The sequence below is a fragment of the Calonectris borealis genome, chromosome 13 (assembly GCF_964195595.1).
Source record: "Calonectris borealis chromosome 13, bCalBor7.hap1.2, whole genome shotgun sequence".
NCBI lineage: Eukaryota > Metazoa > Chordata > Aves > Procellariiformes > Procellariidae > Calonectris > Calonectris borealis.
In genome coordinates, this window is record NC_134324.1 from 7,522,717 (window position 1) to 7,540,435 (window position 17,719).

Below are 17,719 nucleotides of genomic sequence, written 5' to 3' on the forward strand. Positions count from 1 at the left end.
TCTGGGGGGGCCGGGAGCCCCTGCACAGCCTGGGCACCTCCAGCCACCAGCGCAGGGGCAGAAGCGGAGGGCAGGAGCAGAGCTTAAACACAAAACTGGGACCCTGGACGGGGCCGATGGACACCACGCAGCAGAGCTTCGTGCGGGCTCGTCTCCAAAAGCGTGGGAATTGCTTGCACCTTGCAAACAGCCAGCGCTGCGGGAGCACCCGCAGGCTGGGGGGGAAAGCTGGCTGCCGCCGTCATGGGGGCGGCAGTGACCCAGCCTTCCCCGCCACATGTGCAGCCCAGAGCCTCTGTAACTCCACCTCGGAGCGGGCTCGCGTCCTCGCACACGGAGGAGACCATGGGAGGGACGGCTCGGGAGAGCCCGGAGGACTGCCGCTTTCTGGACGTAAGTTCGTGGCTTGCTTTGCCACCGTGCAGCCTGTCAGCATGATAAATGGCTGATATGCACGTGTGCTCGTCCCTCCTGGAATCATCAGCCAACCTCTGGCTATCGCTGTTCTGTCATTAATTAGGCAGAAGCATCCAAGACGCGAAAGAAGACCTGCACCAGATACCAGATCTGCGGACTGCTCTTCAGCGTGCTGCTCATTTCTCTTATTCTGATATTTTTTGGTGTCAAGTATCTCTGGAACCCAACACCCAGAAAAGTAAGTAAAAACTCTCTGATCCAGCGTTTCTGAGTGCCGCTTCCCCAGATGGAGCTGTCCCCCCCCCCCGACTCACTGAAACTTTTAACTACGCCCCAAAACCCAGGCAACTTTACAAAATGCATTTTCTTAGACCACAGGTATTCATGGGACTTTTAAAAATCTTTGTATTATTCATAACTAGCTTTTACATTATCTGTCACCGCATTCTTTCCCTAACTGACAATTACAGGGGATGGGAGCTACGCCACGAAGAGTTAAAGTTACTCTTCTTTCACCGGCAGCAAATTTTATGACAAGTAAGAAAATATTTTCCATTTCATTTCAATTATCTTGCCAGAAACTGGTGGAAAAGACATTATGCCACCGCATAAAGAGGAGAGAAAGCCAGGACGCAGTGGTGATTGATTGTCATGGATTATATTTCTTACTTTAATGTGTCTGCAATGTGAGGGGATGGTGAGACGGATTAGCTTTTGGAGGAGCTCCTGCTAACTGGATTGTGCTCGTTTATTCCCAGCTCCCCAGACGGACGCTGCTGTAAGTGCCGAGCGTGCCGGGGGCGGCAGCGGGGCTGCGCGTCTCCCATGCATCTCTGCCCGCTGCTGTCCAGCATCTTGGCAATTCTGCCAAAACCCTTTTTTTTTTGTCCCATACCCCAAGCAAATCACTTAACCTTGAAGCCAACAGCCTGCCCGCTGCTCCCCATCCTCCTGCCCTTTGAGTTTCCACGCTCATCCAGGAAGCCCCGCTTCGCACCCCGGCGCCGGCGGGTTTTGCCAACTCTCAAGAACGTCTCCAAAATTCCCGTGCCCAGCCAAGGTGGCCTCTTTCCCACGGTGGCACCTCCTCTCTCCTCCCTGCCCCACGCCGGAGCCGAGCCAGCCCAGCCAGGCTGCCCTCCCGCCGGGTGGAGGAAGCACCCCGCTCGCCGGAAACTTTGTCTTCTTATCAGCAAATAGAAATAAATACCCCCAAAAATAAAAGAAAAAGCAATAAAAGCCATATGTGCCTCCAGGCTCCTGCCAAGTCAGTTATAAAGTCTCTACTGTTCCTCGAAAAACAGGGTGCGTGCCAGCTGCGGGGGGAAGAGGCTGTTAACCCCCGGAGGGGCGGTTCTCTCCCAGCCGGCGGCGCAGAGCCATTGCCGCAGCCTCGGAAGGGTTACCCAGGGCGCCCGTCCTCGGCTCCCACGGCCTGATAGAGGATGGAGTCCGTCGGTATTTCTGAAAGCCCTTCACAACGCCTGACGGGCGGGCAAGTGAAGCGCGAGGTCGCAGGAGAGCAAAGATGTTCCCGCGGTGGAGCTGCACGCTGATGCTCCCGGCACCCGGCATCACCACATCCTCCGCGGCCGCGGGGCAGCGGCTTCTCCGGCTGGCCCGGGAGTCCTCCGGGAAAAGCAGGACAAGGGAGGCTGGAAGTTCCTAACGCTCAAAGATATAAACCAAGGGGAATTAAGCTCTTTAAAGAACAAAAAGCCCTTCAAGCTTCCTTCATGCAGCCGGAGAATGGAAAAAAATCTTCAAAGAAGACTTGTTCCTCCGAGGGGTGGCCTTGGACACGGCGCTGCCCTCTGCACAGCAGCATCCACACCAGCCGGCACCGCCGGCGAGCGAAGGCGATGAGTCAGCTAACAAGGGGTTCGCCGCGGCCTCGCGGGGGGACATATTTCAACGATTCGCGAGCAAGAGTCATTTTTAGCCCCATAAAACATCGCACAGCTCTCCAAGCAGCACGGAGCCGGCCAAGCCCAAATGGGTTAGCTGGCCACTGCGCTGGCAAAAGTAATTCTTCGTAAATGGAGAGGCACTGGAAGGTAAGGTGCCACCCGGGATCCTACCCTCCTAGCAATGATTTACGGCACCGTGCGCATTTTGTCAGTCAAAACCGGCAGCCTTCCAGCCATTTTAGGCTTCATTTTTACCATACCATAAAATCCATTGACAGCCATATATCTTTATAAAAGCCTGCAGCCGACTAACAGGAGCTGCTCAGGGCTGCCAAGGCGCACACCGCTCTTCTAACTTTTAAGCAGGGGCAAAGGTACCCAGCAGGTACTGCCTGCACGGCCGGTTCTGCGCCCAGGCTTCCTCCAGCGGTTGCAAAACGGGGGATGCTGATGCTGCAAACATTGCTAAGAGGCTTTGAACCCCCTGATGGGGAGGGATGTGCGAGAACCAGGGGACTGTGAGCGGGGGTTTAGGTTGGGGCTGCAGGCAGAGCCCCTGCCCCTCGCCGGGGCATTGCTGCGGGACCAGGGTGCTCCTTGCCCGGCTCCACGGCCGTGCCGGGGGATGAACGGGGGTCTCCCATCCCCGTGCCTCTATCACACCCGCTGCCCTGTGGACTTGAGGGGTTTTGCACAAGCCCTTTGCTTCCGCCTGACACCGTTTGATTTGGGAAATGAGCCTCCCCAAGGCTCGCCAGCTCTCGCCGTGCCAGCAGGATCATTTTTGTGCTTCAAATAGCATCTGCCACTACTCAGCCTTGAAGGGTCAGGCATCCGCAGAGACTGGGGGGCTGCCGGGCTGGCTGAGTGCAGCGAGCACCTGCGAGGAGGAGCGGGCTGCTCCCCCCGGCGCTGCTCACCCCGGCTCCCCGCGGGGATGAGTGCCACCGGGAAGCCGGCTGCTACGCCCCGAAGCCCTTCAGCAGCCCTCGAGGAGGTCTTTGATCTGCAGGCAATCCCTGATCTCCTCCAGGCAGAGAGAGGCTTTTGCCTCTGCCTTTCCAGGAAAAACAGAAGGCACAGAGATGGAGCAAGCAAGCTGGGGATGATATGATGGAGCAAGAAAGATGGGGACACAATGATGGAGCAAGTGAGCTGGGGATGCAGTGATGGAGCAAGCAAGCCAGGGACAGAGGAAAGTGAGGTTCCTTGGGCTCAGGACTTCAGTCCAGCTGGGACATAAACAGGCTCGTGGCACAGAACACACCGGCAAAGGCTGCGCCACGGCAAAGCTCCTGGTGCAAGTGTGGGATGAGCATCTTCTCCCAGGACAAAGAGGACAGACATGTCCTCCTGCAGCCTGGCCCCATCCTGCCTTTCTTCCCAGCCCTGGTGCCTGGGAGCTGTCTGTCTTTGCGCTATACGGACGATCGTCCTGGCTCAGAGCCGCCCCGTGGCAGGGTACCCAGGGGTCAGGCATCCAACACCAGCCCACTCACCCACCGGCCGGCATGTGAAATCGGTTGGGGGGCTCAGCCGACCCCTGTGTGGTTTTGTCCCTCACAGGTTTACGACATGGAACACACGTTCTTCAGCCGCGGCGAGAAGAAGAAGATTGTGATGGAGATCGACCCGCTGGCCAGGACAGAGACCTTCAGGAGCGGGAACGGCAGCGAGGAAATCCTGGAGATCCATGACTTCAAAAACGTGAGTGCGGCGGGGTTTGTCCCCGGGAGCCGGCCTGCCGTCTTGCTGCAGGATCCCTTAGAACACCACGGGGTCGCTGGAGCAAGACCTAGGACGACCAGGGAGAGAAATGCCCATGCAGATTCTCTAGAGATGCTCTCAAAGGAAAGGAGATGTGTATCCACATAAGCTTCCACCGGTATTTAATAGTGGCATGGTTCAGTTCCAGCGAAATACATCTTAAAAGCAAGACCTAGTTATTGGATTTACCCTTGCAAAAGAACGCAATCATCATAAATCTATCCGAGCCCAGTACATTTGTCTGTCTGGAGAGCATTAAAACCTCGTGACAATGTTGTAGGCTCTCTCTGAAACCTAATTAAAATTTGTAGGGAAATACCCTGTGCAGTGACATATGGCAAAATTTTCAGCTAATAGCCTAGCAGGAACCAGGGGCTGAATGTTCATATAACCATAACGGTCAGATGCTATTCTGCATATTTTTATTTATGATAACTAGAACTCATGATAGTTATAAGGAGAAGGGGAGCAAAGTAAAATTTTATGGCTATCTGCCTTAAGATATTTGCAAAAAGGGCAATTCTCCCAAACCATAAAATTCAATATCCCTTAGGAGAACCTGTTAGTACATCTTAGCACTGCCGCTGAACAGAGTTTGCACAAAAACATCAACAGGAGAAATACAACTAAACCCTTATCCAGCTGTACCCTCCGTACGATGGGGTTATTCATCCTCCCGCTTTGCCCTGACTGCTTTTTTGGTGTTTGTTTTGATGCTGTAGGGAATAACTGGCATCTTCTTTGTGGGACTTCAAAAATGTTTCCTCAAAACTCAGACTAAAGTCCTACCTGAGACAACGGAGGCCAAGATCCCCGAGCTTGAGGTAGGTGAATAAAACAGGACACCCCTCTGCCCCCGCTGAAACCCACTCCTCTCCCCGGCCTGGGGAGCGCGGCCGCTGTCCCCGCCGCCCTCCCATCTGCTCCAGCCTTCCCGGAGACTCCGCAATAAAGAAATAATAAGTTGTGATCGCTTCATAGAATGATCTTATTTCAGAGGATTGCTTCTAAAAACAAGAAGTGGAAAGAGACGGGATCAGACAGCCGACAGACAAAACCCTCTCGGCACAATATTAGAGATCAAGAACAATAATCCTGTTGTAGTCAAAAGGTCGCAAGGCAGCTCAGGATTAGCAGGCACCAAAAAGTCAATCAAATTGTTTTTTCCAAGAATTGAGCCTCATGTTCTCAAGCAGAATGAGGCAGAAGTAATGAATTTAAAAGAGCAGCCGCCTTTAAGAAATGCGATTTGAGAAAGCGCTTGGCGTACAGCCCTGGGAGGTGGGAAGCGCCGGGCTGGGGCCACCTCCCTGTCCTGCACGGACCTTCCTCCCATCGATGAGCCCGATTGCTTCTTACACCCATTTAACTTTTGCCCACCGCGTCCTGCTGCAAGGAGTCGCACGCTTTGCATGCCGTGTGGAAAAAGTGTTTGACTCCATATTTTAACCCCTCTCTGACAGCGTAACCTGGAGAGATGGCTCAGTCCCTTGAAAGCAGTTGTCCCCTGTCCCCATCCCCATCCCCAACCCCCCGGGGGTGGCACAGCCCTCCCGCCTCCCGGTTTGCAAGACGAAGGGTGTTAGCAGATTGAATCCCCCCCAAGGAAGCCATTGCAGATAAAGCACCAGCAGGACACGTGTTTGAAACGAAGCCTGGGCAGAAACATTTCCCTGAATCATGACCCAAATTCCCAGACACCGATTCTTTGATTATGCCGTAAGAAGCTAATAGATCTTTTCAGCTACCGTTGTAAAAGGGATATGACTTCCCAGTCTTTAGCAGAACATTGCCCCAGGTAGAGAGCTGAAATATAAAACCCGATGAGATAAATGTAGATTTAAGATGTAGTCATCTCTTGCCAGAGCCCGCGCGCTGCCAGGTCCTTCAGGCAGCACCTCCCCAACCCCGCGGCCTTCACCAGAGACTCCGAAAATGACTCAGACTGGGTCAGGTTGTGTTAGCTCTTTCTTAAGACTTCCCAAAGCCATAAGGAAAAACTCTATGAAAGAGAAATATAGCTCCAGACACCTTCTGGAGAGAAAAATGCCACTTGCCAACTTGCTCTATGGGTACCACCACCAACATACACAACGTGGCCTTGGCAGATAGCTCAGCACAGACCCATCCAATAATCTTTATATATCTCCCTCCCTAAGCACCTGCCAAAGACACCATGGACTAATGCAGCGGCAGAGACGTGTAGTATAAATCACAGAATACGGCCGTGCAAAGAATTTCTTTCTTTGGAATAAATTAAAGTGTTCAATCACAAAATCAGTAGCAAGAGCAAAGCAGAGAGGAGATGTTTTAATCTTGGGTTTTAAATGAGCTGGGGCGCTCCAGAAGGCTCTTCCAGATGGTGGGGACTGCACAGGAGAAGGCTTTTGAAGCATGATGAATGGAGGGAGGAGAGAGCGGGGTGGTGCTGGCTGGGAGCGGGCAGACGAGGCTCGTGATGGGTCTCCCTCCGTGAGGACCAGTGGGGTATTGCATGTGCACCCGGCGAGCACCCCGATCCTGGGGCCAAGGCAAAGTCCAGCTGCTCCCTCAGAGGAGAGAAGTGCCTCGAGGTAAGCCGAGGGGAGGAGAAGCAGCCAGCGGTGGGGCGAGGGTGTCTCACCATGCCGGGGTGAAATCTCGCTTTTCTTCCAGGGAGAGGAAATCACAACCACCTACTTTGAGCAGTCCGTGGTCTGGGTGCCTGGGGAAAAGCCCATTCAGAACAAGGAGTTCCTGAAGAGCTCCAAAATCTTTGACATCTGCAGAAATGTGACCATCTACTGGATCCACCCCACGCCCATAGCAGGTACAAGGAGCCGTCTCCTCCCCTACCACCCACCCGTGTCCCCTCTGCCATTTGCCCCCGTGCAACGTGGTGGAAACCCATTTCCACAGCCTCGTTGTACGTCTCAGACACGAACACAATGTTGTCCATGACCACGAGAGAACATGGCCAATGTAATAGCAGGGGCTGAAGTTTCTCTCTGCAAAGCACTCGTCTCTGCCGGCTCCCCACCGCCCTGTGCTTTGCAGAGTGGCCACCCTCCTCATAACAAAGCAAAAAAACCCCAAACCCTTTTACCTGCAAAGAAGCCAGCGCTGCTGCAAACTGGGACGCCTAAATTCTTGTCACCGCATGAACATCAGAGCATGAGCAGACATCTGCATCTAAATCACACAACGGGGTTGCCACCTCCAGCTGCTCGCTACACAGCCCTCGCAGAGGTTGCGGCCTCTGAGATCCGCCGGCGTAATTACCCGCTGTCTCTAACCCACTTCTATCCAAATGAGATAGTTTAAAAACCGAGAAAACTCCCTCCACTCTGCAGCCGCAGAGGCGCATCTCATCCCCCACAGTCAGCTCACGGACATGGATGGTCCTGGGAGCAAGTGGGCATCAGAGATCCCTGATGCAAGGGGAGGCTGCTGTCCTTGGCTGCTGTCCCCTTTCTGCTTCCTCGGTCCCTGCTGTTAAACCCTGATGCAAAGAAAATTAATGGGTCTTACCTAAGCCACCAACAGGTGCTGTAGCTGGGTGTAATCTGCGCCAAATCACGTTGCTTCACTGGGGCTCTACAAAAAACCCCTGCAGCAGCAGACCCCACGACGAAGACATGCTTCCCTGCACCCGCAGCCCTGTGCAGGGGATGCCAACGCCATCCACGGGCACCCACCACCCGTGAGCATGGGGAGGGGATGGGCCGTGTTTTTTCTACCCTCTCCTTCTGCCAGATTGCCTCCTACAGCCCTCTGCTCAGGCTTGGTAAGAGCAGGAGGCAACGGAGTTCAGCTGGTTTGCTGGTGGGGCTGCTCAGGTTGGAGCCGTTTCCTCCTCTTCTTGTACCATGGCACCAAATTTTGGTAGGGACATTAATGCCTGCTGCTGCGTTTGTCCCCCTGCTCCCTGGTTGTTGACAGTAACGTTTGGGGTCTTCCCCTAGCTCCTGAGCTGGCCGACCTTGAAGGGGCAGAAGAAGACGACCCTGACCTGCTCGTGGACAACCAGAGCTGGTTGGATGGGGGGAGAGAACACGAGGTGGAGAAGGACGCGCAGCCGGGGCCCAAGCGCCGGGCACGGCAGCTCACCGAGGAGGACCTGCCTGTCAACGACTACGTGAGTGCGGGGAATCGCACCCTAGGGTGCCCCGGCCATGGTCCCGGGGTGTCCTGGCCATGGTCCCGGGATGTCCTGCCTGTGCTCCTGGGGTGTCCTGGTTGTGCCCCTGGGGTGTCCTGGCCAGGTTCCTAGGGTGTCCTGTACATGTTCCTGGGGTGCCCTGGCCGTGTTCTCGGGGTGCCCCAGCCACACATCCCCCTCGCTGCGCTGACGCTGGCTCTTCCCGGCAGTCGGAGAACGGGCTGGAGTTCCACCCCTTGTGGGACGAGCGAGGCTACTGCTGTGCCCAGTGCCGCCGTGCCAACCGCTACTGCCGGCGGGTCTGCGAGCCCCTCCTGGGCTACTACCCCTACCCCTACTGCTACCAGGGCGGGAGGGTCATCTGCCGCATCATCATGCCCTGCAACTGGTGGATCGCGCGGATGCTGGGCAGGGTGTAGCACCCGCCGCGCAGCACCCAGCGCCTGGGTGCTGCCCCATGCCCGCCTGCTGCGTCGCCACCCATCCGGATGCATCCTGACGTAGCCGACGCGCAGGTCGTTACCTGCTTGATTGCCGGCAAGCGTGCGAGCCCGACGGCCGCCGCACCCTCACCGAGCGCGCGCCGCCTGTCCCCCCCCGCATCCTGCACTGCTCCCGCGGGACCGGGGGAGGCCGTGCTCAAGTGCATCGTCGCCACGCTGAGCAGCAAGAGGCAAACAATAAACGTCTTGTATGAGCGATTGCAAAGAAAATGGAAAGTCGTTTAGTCTCAGTCTGTGATGCTTAATGGGTCTGAGAAGTGATCTAATTGCTTGGCTGCCTTGTCATGAGCATCCATAACTCAGGTACCGGGACTGCCAGCGCTTGCCCCGCTGGGAACGTGCGGAGGTCCCTAATTTGCTCCCTGATGGCGCTGGTGGTTGTTCAGCACGTCCCGACCCTCTGCTCTGGCATGCTCCGATGTGTTCGGTAGTTACTAATGACAGCTCAGGAGTGGCCCAGGCCCCTCGGGAGCGATGTGCAGCATGGCAGCGTGCAGGTAAGGCGGAGGCAGGAGCGGGCACAAGGAGCCCCCGGGGAACCCGCCAGCCAAAGCTGGAGGGAGCGGCAGCGTGGAAGACGCCAAGTGCCATCAGCTGTCCCCAGCCCTGTGACCAACAAGCAGGCAAAACCCGAGCTGTAGAAGGCAAAAAAAAGTCCTTGAGACTGCAGGCGCCGTGAGCAGGACACTGCCTGCAGCCGTGCTGAGGGCTGATGGCCAAAATCCCCGTCCAACCTTCCTCTGCTCACGGCCTGGGTGCTCGTGCCAGACCCCAGGTCCCAGCTTTCATCCCGGGAGCCGGCTGCTGCCAAGGAGCTTTGACATCCCACGGGCGTCACTGGGCGAAACACCCTCGGTGTCACGGAGGGAGCACGCGCTGCCACGGCCGGTGCTTTCCAGGAAAACACCTGGATGGACGAGCCTGCTCAGCCTGCGTGCGGAGGCAGGAGCAGGGGGTCAGGCTCTGCTCACCACCACTGTGCCAGGTGCTGGCCGTGGCGTCCCCGGGGCTGCCAGGCCCTCCTCACATCCCTGCGGCTCCCATGGGGACGTGAGCACGTTTTAAGGGCAGTCCCCTCCATCCCTGTTCACAGCTGTGCTGACAGCTTGGTTAAAAGGCTGGGAGCCGCCGGGAGCACGGTGCAGCAGAGCTCCCCGTACGGCGTCCCAAGGGACACCAACCAGCCCTGGGGACACCAGGCATTTCTGACAAGTCCCCCGAGACGTTTATCCCCCCTGAGAGGGGATGTCCGAACGCGGCGGGGCCGTGTGAAACCCACCCGGCCACAGCTGTGGGGCCAGCCAGCAGTGCTCGTGTCCCGGCTCGGTGGGTCCAGCTGGGTCACCAAGGGGCATCCAATGCCTTTGCCAGGACAGCAGTGTCCCAAGTCTGCCTGGCATCTCCCCCAGCACATGCCTGTACCTCCGGGGCGTCACTGATGTCTCTCCAAACGAAAGCGAGGTGTCTACGTCAGCACTATTTAGCTAGATAAGATCTGCACCCTCTGATGGCTGCAGTGCCTGTCACTGGCCGTGGGGACGAGCAGGCTGGACAAGCCACCGCGCTCCCCGGGTCGGCACAGACAGTCAGTGCCGGTTTTCCTGCCACAGCTCGGAATCCTCCAGGCTCCCCGTGCCACCCTTTGCCGGCACCATCCCCGCCCGGCATCGCCTCCGCCACCCGGCATCGCCTCCGCCATCCACCCGGGAAGGAAGCTGCCCGCGGAGGCAGGGGCGCAGACCAGTGCATGGTCGCTTCCCCCTGCGCAGGCTTTCTGATGAGGATGGGTTTATCCAAACCTGGCCCTGCTTCTCACGTGTTCCTGCCCTGTCTCCATCCATCATTAATTGCCGTCGGCCGATCTCTCCAGCCCGGTTTCCGTGCTCTGACGCACTCTGCCTCGCCGTCCCGACCCAGGAAGCTTTTGGCCAGCCAGGCGCTGACAACAGCCTGATTTACTCACCCAGGTTAAACGCAACGTAAGGATTTCGGGCGTTCCCCTTTGGGTTCCTCCGTCAGCAGCGAGGCTGCCCGGCACTGGGTCATTTGCCGCACCACGGGGCGGTTTGGCTGGGGCAGCTCACCCAGCACCGGAGCAGCGCTTGCCAGAGGGCTGACGCTGACAAAGGGCCACCACTCCTCCCCGCGGCTTAACCGCTCCTTTTACGCCTGCCTCCTCCCCAGGAGCAGGACAGGCAGCTCCGGCAGCCAGCCGGCTGCTCCAGGCCACAGCTCTTCTGAGTTTGGTGCTTGAGACCCAAAAACCCCCCAACCTGGGCGGGAGGGGAGCTTCGGCACCACTGCGGCACCAGGCTCAGTAAGGCAAAGGCTTGCTGATGAAACAGCCCGAAGATGAGCAGTACCAAAGGAACACAAAAGCTTAAATCCACGTTTCTTGCCCCGGGGAGAGGCTGGGGAGCTCCAGCAGCGCTGCCCTGCCCTTGGCTCCGAGCGGCCGGCCGGCAGAGGATCCGCACGTTTGCACGGGGCTGAACCCATCCGCCCGGCTCCTGGGCTGGGATGCTCCAGGCCTTCTGCTTCAGCACTGTTACACAACCGCTGTTATGAAGAAAATTCAATTACAGAAGTTATTTGTAAGCGCAAGTGCACCAGTGAGCATTGGAGAAACGCGAGCTGCGATGGTCCAGAGGTTACTGGCTGGCCCGGGGCGAGCGGATTGCCTCCCAGGGTAACGCTGCTCTTTGCAGCGACTCGAGCAGAGGAATTTCCAGGAGATGAAAAGAAAAGCCAAGGCAGTTTCATAGAGTAAAATATCTTAATATTTATTGTGTCTCAGGACAAAAGAGTTCTACTCAATACACAAAACGAGTTAAAGCAGCATATAATACTGACAATCAAGTCACAGCTGACTCGGTGCAAGGACACCTACCAAGGTAAAGGCACCAGGAGCTACATCACCAAACCTCGCTACAGCTTACAAAGAATCACTACAGCCTGTACTTAAAAAAGTACAACTATAAAAAAGTATATAAAACCCAGGGTAGGGATGAGAGAGAGCTTGGCAACAAGCCGAGACCTTGCTGAGCCAAGGGCTTCAGGCAGGCAGGGCCGTGTTTTAACGGGGCAACAGCCCCATCTCCAGAGCAACCACATCCGGAGAGCGAGGGGACGTCGAGGGGCTGCCAGAGGTGAGGGGAAGCGTCGCTTTCCCGATGGAGGCACTGAAGACGAGCACTGGGAGTCCCGCGAGGCCGCCAGCATGGTCGGTTCGGCACGGCACTCGAGCGCGCCGTCAAGGAAAGAGCCGGGGGCTGCGGCGCCCGGGGGAGCGCGCTTGCTGTAACCACCGCAGCTACACTAATTATCCCACGCGGTGGCACAGCAGAGTAGTGTTAGGACAAGTCCCTGAGCGCACCAGGACAGCTGCTGCGCTCGTTTCTATGAGCTAGTTGAGAAGAAGATCAGTCAGTTTAAAGCAAGATTTCACGAAGCGGCGTTCAGAGGAAAACTGGAGGTGGTGGCATCCTCCCCGGCTGCGGAGAGCATACCCTGCAACGCACAAGACAAAGCGTTAACAGACAAGGCTGGATTTATACACAGCTTGAAATGATGTAGCAGACACGGTCTTGCGGTTGCCCTCTATCCCCACATGCCCCCAAAAGTGGTACCCGCCACCCTGCTGAAGGTCCCCAGGCAGCAGCCAGGGAGCAGAGGCAGCCCACCGAGCTTACGCCGCTGGACAGACATACCCGGCCACAGCCACAGCGTGCCGGCGGCCAGCTACACCATCTCGTACTGATTGTTCGTGATGTACTGGGACAGGCAGCAGGCAAGAATGATGCCAACCAACTGAAAAAGAGAAAAAAAAGCCCCACACATCAGATGTAGGCAAAACCAGGACACGGTGTTTTAGGGGAAAAGCTTAACAAATTGCTCCAGAGCATCAGTTTTATAAAATCCAAAGACGGGATTTACAAATCCACAGTGGGATTTACAAACCACAACACGGGCTGCTGTGCCCTGCTTTGGGGTAACCAAGAGGCTGAAGCGGAGGATCCTGGCGGGCACCAGCCAAACAAGCTCCTCGCAAGAGATGCTCCGCGTCCCGTCCTGTTACATTTTGCTTCAGGAAGCATCTGCTGTTTTATAGTAATTTCGGAGATTACACAGATATCAGGAGCGTCACAGCCAATTACACAGCCACTAGAGAAGAGCAGCCACCTCTCCCTGTTGCAAGGACAGCGGGGAAGCAAGGCTGCTGGTTTTGCATCAGCATCCGAAGGACACGCTACTGTTATCACAACGCGGCCTCCCAGTCCCCGCGCAGACATTTAGGGCCAGGGATCCTGCAGGACTCTGACCCACACCAGCCAAGGTAGAGGCACATTTGCGTGATGGGTCCCTGCCGGCCGCCCAACGCAGCAAGGCTTGTGAAAGAGCGATAAAAGCCAGGAACCGGTTACAATTCCCAAGCCTGGCATCAGCTGAGATAATTTCACGGCTGGGAGTATGCAGCTCACCGTCTGTGTGTCGGTCACGTCTCGGTGACCCCACGGGGAGCACAGCCCAACTGAGGAGGAGACTGGGGCGAGCAGCTGGGCACGGCGGAGCCGCTCCGGCTCTCGGGCTCTCCCGGCCGCAAGCGAAAGCACTTGGTAGCACACGCTGCAGCCAGGGACTGTAGGCTCTCGCCTCTCCCCCAGTTTAGTGCATCCGTGACGGGAAACGCATGGTGACACGCTCGTTACAGGAGAAATATCTTGGCGGGGTTCCTTCTCCCCGTGCCGGCGCGCTCAGCCGGTGGTCCCAGGGGGCAGCGCCTTGAAGCTCACACCACGGCCTCTGCGTGCCGGATCAAGGGAGGGTGAATTCAAGCCCCAGCCGAGCTCGCCCTGCGGCTGCTCACTGCCGAGAGCCCAGCAAGCTTCCACAAACCAGCTGAAGCTGCGCATCCTGCGGTTCCCGCTGCGGTGCATCGGAAAACCCTCGGCACCTCGGGAAACCCCACCGCGCCGTCAGCGTGCCCAACGCCCAGCGTGGCCGAGCTGGGGGCAGGGGCCTCTCGTTTCCTGCCCGGATAAAGCCTGCCGGAGCAGGGGCCAGCAAGCACGCCGCCGCTGCGGCTCCTGCAGGAAGCGTCCTACAGGATAAAGTAAGGGAGAGGCTGGGGAGCGGGAGGGAGAGGCAGCAATCGCAGGGTAAAGCGATTGTGTGGGGTGCGAGCCGCCAGCACAAGCGGTGCCCCACGGGTGCTCACAGGGACCCAGCCACGCAGAAGCGATGCCAAAACGCCTCGCTAGTAAAAAGGAAGGTTGGTGGGTAGGAAAAGGAAGGGCGCGATTTGATCCCTGCCGACAGCGAACGCAGGGAGTTCGCCTGGCACAGCACAGGCTCCATTTGGGTTTTCTTAAAGTCAGTTATTTCAGACAGGAGCTCTTCTCAAATAACCTGGGCTCACGGAAACAGAGCTGGTGCTACAGCCCTGGGTTTAAGAGACTGGAGACGGCACAGTGGTGAAATTAAATTCAAGGGGAATCTGCAGAATAGCTGCTCCTCTCTGGCTGAAACAGGCCGTGCCTTTTGTACACGCACCAGACTTTGGACAGAAATTAAATACCTCCAGAGACACGCTAGCTTCGCTCTGCACTCCTGTGCCAGCCAGCAAGGGAGAGTTACCTGGAAGCACGCAATGCCAAAGGAGATTCCAGCCACAATGCTCATTTTTGACTCCATCGTTGACGTTACCAGGAAAAAACAACCCTGCAGAGGAGGGAAAGCGAGCACGTGGGTCCAGTGCTTTTCGCCCCGCAGGAGCAAAAACCGGCACCTCCCAGAGCACCGGCAGCTCCAGGGGAAGATGCTCCCGCGCGGGCACCTGAGGGCTTCTCCCCGCCACCCTCCTGCCCGACCTCGGCCAAGTCATTTCCCTATCAGCGCGGCACCAACCAGCCTGCCAGCCCAGCCGCGTTATCAAGGGGAGCGCTGCCCTTGGGCTGCTCCCAACGGGAGCGTTGGGTTGAGCAAGGTGACTCGTCAGAGGAACGTCCCTTGCATCACCCGGCCGTCCCTGCCTGATGACGTCACCCGCGCTCACCACCGGGTCAGGACTTTGCACGGCCGTCGAGAGACGTCAGCACTGCCAAAACTAATTTTACCGGGAAATTACGTCCTTATTCACCTGTTCTCCCAAACACACAGCCCTGGGCACAAACACTTGGGTCTGGCTGGTCCCTGACCTCCAAAGACGGGGTGGGGGTGGACCTCAGACATGAGGGAGGGCTCGTTCCTCCATACCCTTCCCCTACCTCCAACCCAGGGGAGTCCCTGGGCTACAGGGTGTCTGCATCGAGAGAACAGTTCTCCTTTCAAGTCTCCCAGGGAAGGGCAAGCCCTTCTCCACCCACCCAGCTCTGCCCTCCCCACCTCCAGGACTGCAGGAGGGGGTTTCTGAGCTTAACTTACATCCACAAACACTTTCAGCTTGGCTTTGCTCGGGTCTTTCAGATCCTCCTCCGAGCAGTCGTCCTGGCTCTTGCAGCAGCTCCAGGGGATGCCCCTCTGGGCGAAGTAATCGGTCCTCTCCCAGTCCGAGTAGTTCTGCACCCCACAGCAGTGCAGCTGGAGGGGGAAGCACGTTTGGGGAGCACGGTCACACCAGGGTACTGACCCCCCTTAGTCCTACCACCACTCCCACGGCTCCCCTGCCCTCGCCTCTCTAGGAACTGCCCCCATCTCACCCAGCATCTTCTCCCAAACTCAAAAGCCCGTGGTGCAAAAGGACCCCCAGCACCATGACGGGGATGCCGATACCGCAGGGGGTCCCAGGGGACACCCCGGGGCGAGGCGAGCGTACCCACCCGCCGCCATCCAGACGCCAGCCTGGGGCACTCACGGTTCTCTGGATGGTGTCGACGGCCTCGCTGTGCCAATCCGCCGTCACGTTGTAGTCCCTCAAGGCCAGGTTGAGGTTACTCTCAAAGTTTGTCTTAATCTGCAAGAGAGAGGTCTCTGCGGCGGTGCCGTCCCCTCCTGTGCTTCGGGACCGCGGCCCCGCATTAGTCACCTCTCGGCGACGACAGGAATGACTCCGGCGGTGGCCAGCAGACATTTCCCCGGCCACCCAGGCAATTAAACGCTGCATTAAAGGGCGGGCTGGGATGCGCTGTGGCAGCAGGGATGGTGTGTGTAATAACAAGGACCTGTGCGGTGCCAACTCCCCCCCAAGCAGGCTGCTCCGTGGCGCAGGAACCCTCAGAGGAGCTTTAATTACAGAAATTATTGCAGAAGATAGACCAAAGCCAGAAGTTAAAGTCCGGGGCTACTTCGCCTGTTCTGGGGGAGGGGCAGCGTGCCGAGCCGGGCAGACCCTGCACCCAGCCTTGTCCTTATGGGGACATTATGGGTCCTTATGGGAACCAAGCAGCTCTTCGGGCCATTTTAACCCCATTTTAGCTAAACTGAGCACCGCTCCCAGCAGCACCTCTGTCCCTCCAGCGACATCTGCAACTGCATTTGGGTTAAGACCAGCATCAAACTCGCTCTGCAACATCTTGGGAGACAGCACCGGCCACCCAGACTCACCTCGTGCCTGAAGACGAACCCCACGACGGCAGCCACCAGGACGATGAGGAAGATGAGGGACAGGAGCATGGCGTACTGTGGGCAGAAAGGGATGGGATGGGATGGGGTGGATGGGATGGAGTAGGATGGGATGGGATGGGATGGGGTGGATGGGATGGGATGGGGTTGGGATGCGATGGGGAAGGATGGGACGTGCGGGGATGGGTCAGGACAGGTCGGGATGGGTCAGGAGGGGATGGGACCCCATCCCGCCCCGTCCAGGGCCACCCACCAGCTTGAGCATCCAGGTGCTGCCGCGGCAGGTGGCGAAGCAGCCGAAGGTGCCCAGGAGGACGACGACGGTGCCGGCGCCCACCAGGACGAAGGGGACGTTGGTGGCCTTCTCATCCAGCAGCGAGAAGTAGACGGCTAGGCTCACCCTGCCCCAGACGCCCACGGCCAGCAGCACGATGCCCGACACCTGGGAAGAGGGGAAAGCCGCCGTGGCTCGCGACTGTCGCGACAGGGCGGTGTGGCCGCGACATGTCGCGGGGGTAGGGCGGGGCGGCGCGGCCCGGCGCTCACCCAGAAGACGAAGGTGTAGGTGAGCAGGACGCTCTTGAGGCAGGTGATCACCGGCTTCGTCTGCAGCCGCCGCGACGGGGACGCCATGGCCGACACGGGCCGTCTCCTGCCCGGACGGGCCCCGCCGCGCCGCGCCGAGCCCCCGCTCCCCGCCCCGCCGGGCAGGCCCAGCCCCGCCCCGCCGGAGGTGCCCGAGCGGCGGCGGAGGTTGCCGAGCGCTCACGGAAATGGCCGAGCGTGCCCGAAAGCGCGCCGCTCCTCCCCAGCGGGGGCGCCCCCTGCCCGCCCGGTGCCACCTCGCGCCTGCCCCGTGCCCCGGTCCCCCCGTGCCACCTCCTGCCTGCACCGTGCCCCGGTCCCCCCGTGCCACCTCCTGCCTGCACCGTGCCACCTCCTGCCTGCACCGTGCCCCGGTCCCCCGTGCCAGCTCCTGCCTGCACCGTGCCCCGGTCCCCCCGTGCCACCTCCTGCTTGCACCGTGCCACCTCCTGCCTGCACCGTGCCCCGGTCCCCCGTGCCAGCTCCTGCTTGCACCGTGCAACCCAGTCCCTGCCCTCCTGCCCCAGCGGTGGGCAATGCAGCCCCAGCCCCAGCGTGGCCCCCCAGTCCCTGCCCAGGAGGTGTCCCCCTGCAGAGCAGGGACCAGCTGGAGAAGCCACCCTGCCCCCAAGCACATGGCACGACCGCCATGCCAGGAAGCGACGGGCATCCTGCCCGCTATGGGGCAAGCACCCCGTCCCCTCCTTGAGGGTATCCCTGGGCTGCGGGGGGCTGTGGGTTCCCCACACCCTGCAGCAAGCAGCCCCGCGCAGTGGCCTCCTGGCAGCCCTCTCCTGCTCAGGACAGCTGTGTTATTAATTAGTGTGCTTACCGGC

The 17,719-nt window shown here is 58.5% G+C and overlaps 2 protein-coding genes across 2 annotated transcripts; one reads left to right on the forward strand and one right to left on the reverse strand.

The window, feature by feature from the left end:
• Positions 1 to 345: 345 nt before the first annotated feature.
• TNMD (tenomodulin) lies at positions 346 to 8,668 on the forward strand. The gene is made up of 7 exons (XM_075161799.1): positions 346 to 393; positions 521 to 655; positions 3,894 to 4,034; positions 4,817 to 4,918; positions 6,750 to 6,903; positions 8,039 to 8,211; positions 8,445 to 8,668. The coding sequence occupies exons 1-7, from the start codon at positions 346 to 348 to the stop codon at positions 8,652 to 8,654; spliced, it is 963 nt and encodes a 320-aa protein (XP_075017900.1). The 3' UTR covers positions 8,655 to 8,668.
• A 2,827-nt stretch (positions 8,669 to 11,495) lies between these two features.
• TSPAN6 (tetraspanin 6) lies at positions 11,496 to 16,997 on the reverse strand. Its single transcript, XM_075161800.1, has 8 exons — positions 16,845 to 16,997; positions 16,552 to 16,740; positions 16,281 to 16,355; positions 15,592 to 15,690; positions 15,162 to 15,317; positions 14,376 to 14,459; positions 12,449 to 12,548; positions 11,496 to 12,248 (listed from the first exon to the last, which is right to left on the reverse strand). Exons 1-7 carry the CDS (start codon positions 16,929 to 16,931, stop codon positions 12,480 to 12,482), a joined length of 759 nt encoding a protein of 252 aa, XP_075017901.1. The 5' UTR covers positions 16,932 to 16,997; the 3' UTR covers positions 11,496 to 12,248; positions 12,449 to 12,479.
• Between the last annotated feature and the right edge of the window lie 722 nt (positions 16,998 to 17,719).